Raw genomic sequence first — 13166 nt, forward strand, 5'->3', positions numbered from 1 at the left:
CATGGTGTTGATAGGCCTGTGGTGTCTTATGAGTACACCAAAAAGCCTTCACTCCAGTCACAGGAACAGTTCTTCCCTCAACAAAAACGTTTTCCATTTTAAATTAACATGGTGACAAATGAATGGATAGATACATTCACTTCACTGGGGCATTCTTATTACATTAAAAAAAAAAATCTGATAGCTTTCCTAAAACATGGAGGATGGGTGGGAAGAGACAAAGTAGTGACAGATGAGCCAGCATTTGCCTCACTGGTATGTATGTCTGTCACTTCAGTTGTGAAGCCAGGAGAAAGCCAGGTTTGCATTGCTGGTTGAGAATGTTCTGTGAGCTCTGTTTTCACGTTATATCTTGTTCATTCTGACATCATCCACACCATGTCACATGGCAAACCATTTCTGAAATGGAGTGGATGTTCAAAAGCAAGTTGCAATATGGTTTGGGGACCTGCAATTTGAAGGAAAAAAGTTTTCTGTGGTTTTGATACAACTCTGTGTGCCTCGACCCAGTACAGGGTTGTGTGTGCAGAGTCTGTTAGAAGAGTACCAGTCACAACCAATCAGCTATTTGGTGGGGAAATGAAGTGGAACAATATCCACCCCGCTTCCTGATTTTCTTACAGGATTCTGCTTATGCAGCACTAACCCTGGATCGTGGAACAGATACCACTCATGTAGCACTCCTTTATGTATGTGCTTTCTCATATTTATTTATTTTATTTATTATTAAAACTTTTATACCGCCCTTCCAAAAGGCTCAGGGCGGTTTACATTAAAACACCATTAAAATCAGTTAATAATTAAAACAAAAATAATAAAGCATAAAAACAATAATGAACAATTAAAAACTGGCTGGATCAGAGCATAAAATGCTACTTGGTTTATGTGAGCTCTTAGTTTTCTTCTGCTTGATTATTCTTGATCATTCTAAGATCCTTTCTCTGAGGTTGCACCAGAAAGTAGTGTTAAAATAGCGGTCCACACTGCACATCAACAATTTATATTACTTTCCCAAATAATAGACTCCTGAGGATGTGGACAATCTTCTTGGAATGGTGCGGCCTACCACCTGTTCTCTTGACCCTTGTTCAACATGGTTTATACTATCAGGTAGCGGGGTTGTTGTAGAAGGCCTGGTAGATATTATAAATGCTTCTCTGAAGGAGGGCAGGATGCTTAGGGATGTGCACAGAATCAGCTGGACCAGTTCAGTTCAAGTCCTGACCGGACTCAAACCTGACTGGGCCAGTTTGACCAGGCCCTCAAATCCCCCCCGGTCTCATCCGGTCTGGTTGGGGGGGGCTTGCGAGTTTTTAAAAAAAATCTTTTGTCACTTACCCCCTTTGGGGGAGTTCCTTGAGGAGACAGCGGGGGGGGGTGTCCGTGGAGGTTCCCCTCTCACTGTTGGCCTCCCTTATTACTGCTAGTGGCCCATTCAGCCACTTTTTCGGCCCCTTCGGGCCTTCATACTGAGGTGCAGTGGCCATTTTGGACACCGCTGCACCTGTGCAATTGGCCTCTGTGAGGCCTTGGTCATGCCACTTCAAGGAACTCCCCTGAAGGGGGTAAGTGACTTAAAATGGGGAAAAACAACAACCAATAACTCACAAACCCCCAAACAGTCAGGGGTGTTTGGTCTGGGGTTGGACCGAACAGGGGGTGGTTCGGGTCGACCCCAGACCATTGAATCAAACTGGCTCGACTTCGAACCTCTTGAATGTTGAGTCGGTTTGCACACCCCTATAGGATGCCTCCTTGACTTGACTTAAGAAGGCAATTATTAGACCTTTTCTGAAGAAGCTTGCATTGATTCCTCGGATAAGCAACTACAGGCCTGTTTCCAACCTTCCGTGGTTGGGAAAGTAATTGAGAGGGTGGCGGCCTCCCAGCTCCAGGAAGTTTTGGAGAAAATTGATTCTCTAGACCCATTTCAAACTGTGGGGTGGAGACTGCCTTGATCGGCCTGATGGATGATCTCCAGTTGGGAATTGACAGTGGGAGTGTCTTTTGGTCCTTTTTGATCTCTTGGTGGCTTTCGATACTATCAACCATAGTATCCTTCTGGAGCGCCTGAGGGGGTTATGGGGAGGAGGCACTGCTTTGCAGTGTTGCCGCTCCTACCTCTCAGGCAGGTTCCAGAAGGTGTCTCTTGAAAACTGTTGCTCTTCCAAATCTGAACTTTCATATGGTGTTCTTCAGGCTTCATATTGTCTCCAATGTTGTTTAACATCTACATGAATCCACTGGGAGAGATCATCAGAAGATTTGGTGCAGGGTGTTATCAGTATGCTGATGACACCCAAATCTATTTCTCCATGTCAACATCATCAGGAGGAGAAGGCATATTGCCTCCCTAAATTCCTGCATGGAGGCAGTGATGGGCTGGATCAGGGATAAGAAACTGAGACTGAATCCAGATAAGATGGAGGTACTATTGTGCAGGGTCGGAACATGAGAGATGGGTTTGATCTGCCTGTTTTGTATGAGGGTCACACTTCCCCAGAAGGAACAGGTACATAGTCTGGGGTGCGTCTGGTGTCCCAGGCTGAGGCGGAGGAAACTCTCTGAAAAGCCAGAGGTGCTTTCTATCAGCTTTGGCTGATACGTGAGCTACATCCGTTTCTCGAGATGAACAGTGATACATCTGCTGCTAACCTCCAGACATGATTACTGCAATGCACTCTATGTGGGGCTGCCTTTGTACATAGTCCAGAAACTGCAGTTGGTACAGAATGAGGCAGCCAGGTTGGTATCTTGGTCATCTCGGAGAGACCATATTACTCCTGTATTGAAAGAGCTACACTGGCTGCTGATAAGTTTCTAGGTAAAATACAAGTTGTTGGTTATAACCCATAAAGGCCTTAACAGCCCAGAGACTTGCATTTTGGGCGGTATACAGGGGCGTAACTATAATAGAGCAAGGGGAGACAGTTGTCTGGGGGCCCACTGCCTTGGGGGGGGGCAGAGGCAAGTCACATGACTCTCTTCCCCAGCCACGAACCTGCCCGGGCTTCCTTCAGTTGTATTCATCCTCCAAAACTGATGTGAATGTTAAGACCTGGAGCTACCAGAACAGCACGACTTTCTCTAGTACCATTAAATGACTTGCATGCATCGTCCACAATTTACAAAACCCACCCCGGGCAGTATACAAACGTGCCAAGTAAATCAATAATAAATAAATAACCAGCCTAGGCCCTGGGTATTTAAGAAAATGTCTTCTTCGCCATGAATCCCACTGCCCATTGAGAGAATCAAGAGAGGTTCGACTGCAGTTGCCACTGGTTCATCTGGTGGCTACTCAGGGACAGGCCTTCTCTGTTGCTGCCCCAAGGCTTTGGAATATGCTCCCTGCTGAAATAAGAGCCTCCCCATCTCTGACAACTTTTTAAAAAGCAGTTAAGACACATTTGTTCATCCAGGCTTTTAATTAGATTTACAGTTTTAATAGTTGTGTTAAATTTCGAATCATTGTAATGCTTTAACCTTTTAATTTTGTTTTAATTTGAATTGTCTTGTTGTAAACTACCCAGAGCCACCTAATGGCGCAGCGGGGAAATGCTTGACTAACAAGCAGAAGGTTACAGGTTCAAATATCCGCTGGTACTATATCAGGCAGCAGCGATATAGGAAGATGCTGAAAGGCATCATCTCATACTGCCTGGGAGGAGGCAATGGTAAGCCCCTCCTGTATTCTACCAAAAGAAAACCACAGGGCTCTGTGGGTGCCAGGAGTCGAATTTGACTTGACGGCACACTTTACCTTTAAACCATCCAGAGATGTCAGTTTTGAGCGGTATACAAATGTGCTTACATACATACATACAGACAGACAGACATAAAAATAGCCCTGTATTATTCATATTTTACAAACAACCAGGAAAAGGCAATCTGTATATCTAACAATAAGAATTCAAATCCCCTCTTTGGCCCATGTGCTGGTTTGTTTGCATTATTGGTCCACTGATTTCAGTGAAAAAGTGAGAAGTGTTTCACTGATAAGTGCTTCTAAATCTATGCTGGATTGCAGCCATTAACTAAAAAAATACTACTTGAGATTTAATATATACTAGGATTTTTAAGATGCATTTTATCACAGTTTTGCCTGTGCTTTCATTATCTGTGTATATATAGATAATAGCATATCCGTGGCTAATGCCGTGTGTGGCAGCTCTCGTGAGAGTTCGTGAGCAGAAGCACCTGATTGGGCAGTAGGGATTCCATATGCAGATAGGGAGGAGGAGCCTGTGAGAGCAGAAGCACCATGGTGATTGGGCAGTGGGGATTCCATATGCAGATAGGGAGGAGGAGCCTTTGGTGGTTAAGGTCAGTTGGAATGCAACTGTTACTGGTCAGAAGATGTTCTTGATTGTAGAGGAGAGGAATCTATATATATATATATATATATATATATATATATATATATATATATATATAGGGTCTGCAAAGAGAGGGGTTGTGAGGGAAGAAACAGCCCCTTCAGGAGAAGGAAGCTGCAGTTGTGTGAATTAGATGAGGAAACAAGATGAACAAGATCTGTTAACTCAGGAAGGGAGAGCACGAGAGAGAGAGAAAGAAGGGAGGGGAAGAAAGACAGAGGGGAAGTGTGAGTGGAGGAGAGAGAAAGAGAAAAAGAAGGGAGGGGAAGAGAGAAAGAAGGAAGAGCAAGGGACAGGCCCGAGCCTGTTAGCAACCTGAGGGGACGAACAGCCATGGTGATGGCGGCAGCAAGGAAGGGCCCAGTCAACCACTGCTGCTGTTTGGGGCTACTGAGGCCATTGGTGGAGGAAGGCAGGCAAGCAAGGGACAGGCCCAGGCCTATCAGTGGCCTGAAGGAAATGAGCGGCGATGGCGGTGGTGGCAGAGAGGAAAGGCCTGGTCAACCACTGCTGCTGCTGTTCCTGTGGGGAGGAGCAGGAGCAGGGCTTGGGTGATGTTAGGGAAGTCTCTGGGGATAGGGGGCTGCAGCTTGACCAATAGGTGCAAGCAACGCTGCATCCGTGACCAAGAGGGGTAAGGGGAGATGGATGGAGGAGTGACCAATAGGAGTGAGGGGATGGAAGCAACCAGATGGAGGAGGAGGAGCAGGAGTGAGGGCGGAGGTGAGGGTGGAGAGATCTCTGAGGTGAGGGGGTTATGGGAGGGGTTAAGGGGAGCAATCAAGTACTAGCATGCAGATGCTCTGCATGGGTTAAGCTAGTATTTTTATTTTAATTTAATTTTATTTTTATCCTATTTTTCTACTAATAAACACTCAACAAAGCATCTTACATAAAATAAAACAATATAGTCAAAATTACAAGAAAAGCGATAAAGCTAAGACAATAAAATTGCAGAACTTTGCATAGCTTTAAACTGCTTACTACTTTATCTTCTTAGTGCTCCTATTTAGACGTCTTATTTTATTTACTCTGTTTTAGCCACTGCTTTTTGCATTTTATATATTTCACATTTTATATGCTCATATTTTTAAAATACAGATGTTTAATAATCTCATAGCTACCCTCTTTTCTAAGGGTAGCAGCTGTATAATATTATAGTTTTATAGTATTAGAGTAGTAATTCTAAAGTAATATAGTTTTATGATTCCATAATTTGGTTTTATTGTTATGAATGATGCTCTACTGTTCTCTACTACTCTACTCTTCTGTCTTATGCTGGTCTTAGACCCTAATAAAGATGACTGATTGAATTGCAGCGCTAAAAACATAACAATTTAGAGACTCTTAGATCAGAAACTGTCAAAAGCAAACAAGATAATGTTTGTAGATATTTACATCAATTTGGAGTTGTGTATGTTCAAGTATACACAAGGAGGAACCAGTGTGGTTTTGTATTGGATATAGACCAGGGGAAGTGTCAAACATTTCAAATATCTACTCATCTATTGAGATCACTGCATAACCTTCGGCAAGCCATTATCTCATGCAGCCTGGTTCTATGCATGTTTACTCAGAAGTAAATCTCACTGAATTCAGTGGTATGTAGCCATAGTTTAACCTACCTTTTAAGACTGTTGTGAGTCTCAGTCTGAAAGCTCCATGCACACAGTTTGGAGCATCCTGGAGGAAAGGCAGCCTTATTCATGTGTTAATTACATAATTCTGCATCAGTGATCATTTACAGATAGCTTTTGTATGCCAGTTTCTTTGCCCAGATTTTTCTCCCAACAACATATATGGTCTACATTCACCCCATAATTTTGTGAGCTTCGCAACATGATGTTTACCCCGCCCCCCCACTCAACAGCAGGCTTTTCTCCTAAGGAAATTTCAGCCCAGTTCTAGATATCAGAGAGTTTCATTTTTTGAGGTGTTTGTGTGTGGCGATGTAAGTGGGGTTTTGGCTGCATGCGCTTGGACTAGGGAGTTAATAGAATATAATTGCTGCCATGCACACACTAAGTGCTTTTTTCCAGGATAGAGCATAATGTGAAGCCGCTCTCTCTCTTACTCTCTCCCCCCACTCTCTCTGCAAAAGCTATTTGCCCACCAGAAAGAGGTGATCTAAATGTTGACAGGAGTACAGGATAAATACAGGGGGTAGAAGGGAAGGATAATAGAACAAGTCAGGGTGTGGCTCCACAAGTCTTAATTGTCCCTGGCCACAATCCACATTTTCTCTCCACATCAGTCTGAACAGGACACAAAGTCTGAGGTTGGCCCACATAAGAATGGAGCAACCCTTTGACTAGTAGCTAATTGCAGAAGAAGCGAAGCTCCTTTGTACCACAGCGACCTCTTGTTTATTATTTTCTTTATTTCCACATATTGTCAATCTCCTCCCTAAGGCTCAAAGTACAGCACTATTCTTGACCATATTCATCATATTCATAACTTTTCAGTGTGGCTGATCATGGATCTTTCCATTTTACAGATGAGAAACTAAAATGATAAGAAAGTATCTTGCCAAGTTGTAACCGGTAAATCCATGGCTGAGCTGGGATTTGAATTCACATTTGCCCAATCTACAATCCCCACTTCATACCCAAGTATTTCAACCTCTGAGCTAAATAAAATAAATAAATAAATTAAATTAATAAAATGAATAAATAAAGGTTCTGAGAAAAGAAAAGTTGAAATTTGCAACCTGTATAAATGATGCATATTGAGATAGCAACATAACATTTGCTTGTTATGTTGTTGTTTTGCAGGATAATAATTTTGCAATAATTTTTCAATGTTTACTAATTTACATACTTTATTTTTCACTGCTGCATTTAGAAATCACAGCAAATATACTGCCTGCCTATACCCTCGGATAAACAACTGGGATCTGCATTGCTGAGGGATCAAAGGTTTTACTGGTCTGAGTTGACATGGTCACATTTTTAATAAATTTACCTGTTTCATTGGTTGTTATATAATTGGTTATATTATTGATGTAAATAAACAAAATTTAGCCATCAAATGCCAGTTACATCATCTTGCCTCTAAACCTTTTCGGTCACCACACAGTTTCTAACAGGTATTTCTAACAGTTATGCTAAGCATAGCTAGGGTTTCCCCCTTAAAAGGGGCCCTGATCTATCTAACTCTAAATAAACTTGTGACTAATTCGACATTCAACACATTCAAAGAAGTGCTGGAATCCATTTCCAATTAAAAACAATATTGTAGGATAGACTGAATCCTCATTTCATGCATCAGGTTTATGCCACAGGTCCCAATCCACAATGTAACTTACATCTATTTCCTCAGCTAGCGTGGGCAAATGACACTTCTTGGTTAACAACAAGTGACAATCATTCAACTAAATATTTTAAAATTGCTTTCAAAGATGAGTGTACTAATAAAAACTATTAAAAACGAACAGCATGTGCATAGTTTTTATTTTTGTTTAATGCTTTCTAGATTCTGATACTTATTTCACACTGGCTTGTATCTGCTAGTTTGAAAGGCAGTATAAATGCTTTTATATAAATAAATATGCTTCTTTAAACAGTTAGTGGCATTACCTTTGAATGTATTTATCACTTATGGCTTATTTCCCATTATTATTTTCAGTTATAATTTTAAAGAAAAGTTATACAGTACTTTAGGCTAGATTTTCCACTTCTATTAGAGCAAAAGGGAGACCAGGACAAAGAGGTATTATAATACAGATGAAAAAGCATTTAAGGTTGTTTTTTTGTGTGCTTGTCAATAAGCTGTTGATTAGAGATGCTAATCAAGTATGTCAGATCTTAATAAAGTATAGTAAAAAAGGATACACTGACATATAAAAGTCATAGTGAGAGTGCCACTGTTCTGTTAGTTTGCTTTATAACAGGCTTCTATTCTATTTTTCTATTAAAATCATAATTAAAAAGTCATTAAGCATGAAGTTGTTACCTGATCAAAATGTCAGGTGCTGCATAACACTATTGAAGTATCCACTTATATCTCAATTTCTTTCTGATTTTGATTATTGCTTATTACTAACCCAATGTATTTTATTCTTCCAGAAGCAGCAGTGTCCTTCCCTCAATGAGAGCTGTTCTGTACCTTCCAAACTGTGATAAATTGTGTGAACTGATTGCTGTATGTATGTTAATGTAAACTATTGTTGATTGAGGGCATCAAACTTTGTTAGCTAAGAATTTCCAATTAACAATAAACTGTGATCCCAGAAGCTCAGGACCAGCAATTTATCTGTGAGCAAACTAGTCACTCTAATCCTTTGCATTTTGTTTTTTTTCCAGGCCTTCACTTTTGATTAATAACACACAAAAACACCACGGTAGGCTTAACAGTGTCAACCCAGAGTTGTAGTTTGGCTTTGCTGAAATGAACGCTAGTTTAATAGAAGAAATAGGGGGAGCAATGAAGTAGAGAGAGCAGCATCTATAGCAATTTGCAATCTGTACATTAGTCCTATAAGGAATACAGAGTAATATTTAAATAGAATATTCCCAGACAAAGTGGGAGGTGGCCTTAAATCATGATGACATTTTTAAGGCTGTCTTTGGACATGTCACACAAATCTCTTGTCATAAGAAGCTGCTTGTTTTGGAAATTTTAGTAATCAGATGTGATCAGGCTTTTTAAGACAGAGCTTTCAATACAGCAATGCAAACTCTGATATTCTGGAAACATTGATCAAACAGCATCCTATTTTACCTCACTGAGTGAGACCAAGGATTTGCCGAAATCAATGGCAAAGCTCTCGCTTACTTTGATGAGGTCAGAATTTAATCCTGTCGTGAATGCCCAATGTCATATTTATAAATACTAGGAGTTAAAAGCACGTCACAAAGAATCTATATATTTCCATGTATCACATTCAGAGGAAGCAGGCAAAACTGTTAGTGGAGAAGTTTAGCTAGGATTATGAAAGTGTTCTCTGAACTACCTGTTACCATCTAAGTGCTAATCATTATTCCAAAATTATCATCAGAGCACTTGCAGTATCAAAAAAGCAAATTTGGAGGAAACGAAAGTTTAAAGCTAAAGCACTTAAAAACAACTTGGAACAATAACACTTTTTCTAATGCCAGTTGTGAAGTTTTTTATATAGGTGTTTGAACAACAGGTCAGAAATGAATTTGCTGTTTAAAATGTATATGGCCTGATAAGGCAAACGCAGTAAACATAAATATTTTGTCTTGCTCATTGTTCCCTGCATTGCCTTTTTGTGTATCCTTCATAGTTTCCTGGAAAATATTAGCTGCCATGTGTGCATGGCATTGGCATACACAAAGATGGGCACAGAGAGATCTCAGGTACGAGGTGTACGGAGAATTTTTTTAAAAAGCATTTTTGTTTTGTTTATATAATTCATAGTAAGCACATGCAAATAAAGGGATGGCATATCTACAAAAGGGATGTAGGAAGGTAGTTACAATTATTGTAAACCTTAATCTAGTGTCCAATCTGGCCTTCAGTATCATAGCAATTTAATAAATTATGGTTTAAAGCTGAAGAACAGGCCTATAGATATACTACAACTAACTTACCTGAAAAGTAGGTACATCTTATGATAGAGCATACATTTGGTGCAAGCACTTAATATTTCTGCAGTAAAGTCATATTGTGCACGCAGATAATCTTGTAAGTACTAGCAGGCAACAAACACATGAAATACCACTATATATTTTCACATATCAGTCAAGTGCTAATGGAATTTGAGGGGGACAGCAAGAAGTGCATATGCATCTATATATTGTGTGTGCGTCTGTTAGCTTTGTTAGCAATTTTTTTTTGGCAATTACATAGTGTGCAAATTGCATTGGAAGAATCACACTCTCTCCACTGCACTTCTGGACACTTAAACTTCACTGGCTTGATAACCATTTCATATTTCGCTCTTATGAAAAGAAGCACATTTAATTGCAACTTTCCCCCCTCAAAAGTGGCAAACTACATTATCGCAAATAACCTTTAAGATAATTAGCTGACAATGCTGCAGTTAGCATAAAATTTTCCTTCAGGCAACCCCTAATTTAAGTGTTACTGGCACAAAGTGAAGACAGATTGTGCTTCACCACCACAATGTTTACATAGCAGAAACCCACAGAGCAGGAAACATGAGACTCAATGATGCACTAAATTAAGAACAATCATATTCGAGCGCTAATTTGCTCTCTTTTCTATCCAAAAAACCTCCAATCCAAAAATAAGTTCATATAGTTTCACCCTAACTGTACAGTGAGCAGAGGTCTATCCTGTGTAGAGCCACATATTGTGGGTAAGTGACACACAAGTGTCTGCAAGATTAGAACCCCAAAACCAGTCCTTGGTATCTGCTGCTTGAAAAAATGAAAATAAAAAGTGTGCATCATTTTATCTCTCCCTTGAAGTTATAAGGAGCCAAATAATGTGTGATTTTCTTTCCATTTTCTCCTTATCAAACATTTTATTAAAATAATCAAACATCTTACTAAGATAATATTATTAGCCGAATTAACGGGATGTCTAAATATACTACCCTCAGTTGCTGAAAGGATAGGAACACACACACACACACACACACACACACACACACACACTCTCACTCCAAAGGACCATCCAAAAAGTAACAGAACAACAAACAGAGAGCTTTTGAGTTGTTGCTTTGTTACTTTTTGTTCAGTCCTAATAAAAATAATACCTGCTTTGGATTATGGATTTTTCTTTTAATGGACCAACATGGCCATCTTTGATTTTGCAATTAAAAAAACAAAAATCAATACACATGATTGAAACTGCCATGTAAAGTGAATGCACCATATACTTTTATGCAAAAAAACCCCTCTCCTATTGGCTTAAAGAGTTACTATATTTTGTTAAAATACTGTATACTACTATTCTATCTAAATATACTACTGTTCTATCAAAAAGCTTACTGCACACATTACACTGTCAAGGCAGCATACTTTAATTTTTGAATAGCACTCTATTTTGCATATAGCAGGAAGAAAAGGGTTACCTTGCCTATGTGCTGATGTTCTTCGAAAGCAGAAATCAGTTCTTGTGCCCACTTTATTCTTTCAGGGCTTGGTGAGAACTGCTCCTGGACAACAGCAACTTGATTAGGGTGAATAACCTGCTTACCTACAACAAAGATTAATAACCTAAGGGTCAAGCATTAACAAACAGATGTTCTAGCAAAATGTTCCAATCACTTGAGGCTCTTGAATATTGCATAGACTCTCATGTTTGATAGCTAAGTTTTGAAAAACAAAACAAAACAAAACCTTAACTTCCTTCATTTTTAAGCTGCACAATAAGTAGTCCAACTTATATGAACAAAAATGTGCACAACACTAGCTACAACTTGAACTTTAAATATGCGCCTGATATTTCATTATTGTTCTTGATCAATTGTACAAAACATGGGAAGACTGATACAGTACAACCAGACTTTCAAAGGGATTCCTGTTCTCATGAAAGCGCCAGCTATGAAAACAACACTAACACTGAAGCCTAAAGTGTTTTTAGGGCTAGCTTTTTCTTCTGACAGAACTAATTATCTAAATTTCCCTCAAATTGTCAGCAACTATATTTTGTATAAATCCTGCATTTATTTGATGTATACCTTTCCTCGTTTCAAGGGCAAAATCATGAAACCCTTAAAGTCCTGGACATAATCCACCAGAAAGCTTACCTGAACAAGCCCCATGAAATGATGGATGCTGTTCAAGAGCATTACTTTCAATGGGGCTTGCACAGATAAAGTTTCCCCGGGGATGGTGCCCATTAAAACATCACCTTCATTCCACCTCTGCTCCCTTGGTCACCAAAAGCTAAATAAAATGTAAACAAAATCTTAACAGAATCATTGCTTATCTCAACTTTTTGCTTCAACGATCAGTTAATTGGTGCTGGTTGTAATGCACTGCATTCTGTTATTTGTTATATATATATATTTTATTGATGATAAAATATTGTGATAGACTGACCAGTGACTTTGTAATGTTTTGCTTGTATAACTGAGACAAAAAAAGAAAAAGCAATAAAAATATTGGAAACGTTTAAAAATCAGTCTGTGCATTCCTAAACTTTAAAGTTTAATGATTTTTATTTTTTATTTTTGCTTACAGTTATATCAGCAATATACGCTGACAAGAAAGAACATTTGATGTGATTATCTGTCATGAGAAAAATATAACATCCTTTAATTGTTGGAAGTTATTGTTCATTGTTACATTTGTAGCATTCCATTTCGTGACATAATAGCCTGTTTATAGTATTTTAAAATATATGTATGTGTAGGAAAAAATAACACACACACACACTACAGCAGAGTGGAAAGAGGGTTTTTTGCGGGGGTTAAAATAAACTAATATAATCAGGGCTCAAATTCTGAAAATACTTTCTTTTCCTCACAAATGCTCACATACTATGAAGATCCTGCTCTTTTATTAGATATTAAAATGAATTCTTTCTGGCATTATCTTGAGAAATGGAGAGGAAACAAAGTTAGCCAAGCACTATAGCAAATAATTTCATATAAAAATTAAATTATATAGCCCAAACTCTCATTTTTAATGCAAACAATATTTTTAAAAATTACTTTATGCAAGGTGACATATTGGTTTGGAAATGTGTTCTTTTTAAATAGGTTAAAATCCAGAGAAATAATTTGCAAAAATTAGATATAAATAATATAATAATGAAAAAGATGTGTCCCTAATTCCCATGATCTGTTGTGCAATAAAGTTTGTTGTTCTTCTGTAGTGTATAATAAATATACTGATAATAAAA

At 38.9% G+C, this 13166-nt stretch overlaps 1 protein-coding gene across 5 annotated transcripts in view; it reads right to left on the reverse strand.

Moving 5' to 3' along the window:
* The window catches only part of CLYBL (citramalyl-CoA lyase), a 330208-nt gene that overhangs the window by 11440 nt on the left and 305602 nt on the right, over positions 1–13166 (reverse strand). For 2 of the 5 annotated variants that reach the window (XM_053304757.1, XM_053304755.1), the window contains exon 7: positions 11394–11513. In XM_053304757.1, coding sequence (XP_053160732.1) covers positions 11394–11513 — 120 coding nt within the window. Of the gene's footprint in view, positions 1–11387; positions 11514–13166 lie in introns of those variants that run through there. The other 3 variants (XM_053304756.1, XM_053304758.1, XR_008318450.1) reach the window with 2 other exon arrangements.

Source organism: Hemicordylus capensis, chromosome 3 (genome assembly GCF_027244095.1).
Source record: "Hemicordylus capensis ecotype Gifberg chromosome 3, rHemCap1.1.pri, whole genome shotgun sequence".
NCBI classification, from domain to species: Eukaryota; Metazoa; Chordata; class Lepidosauria; order Squamata; family Cordylidae; genus Hemicordylus; species Hemicordylus capensis.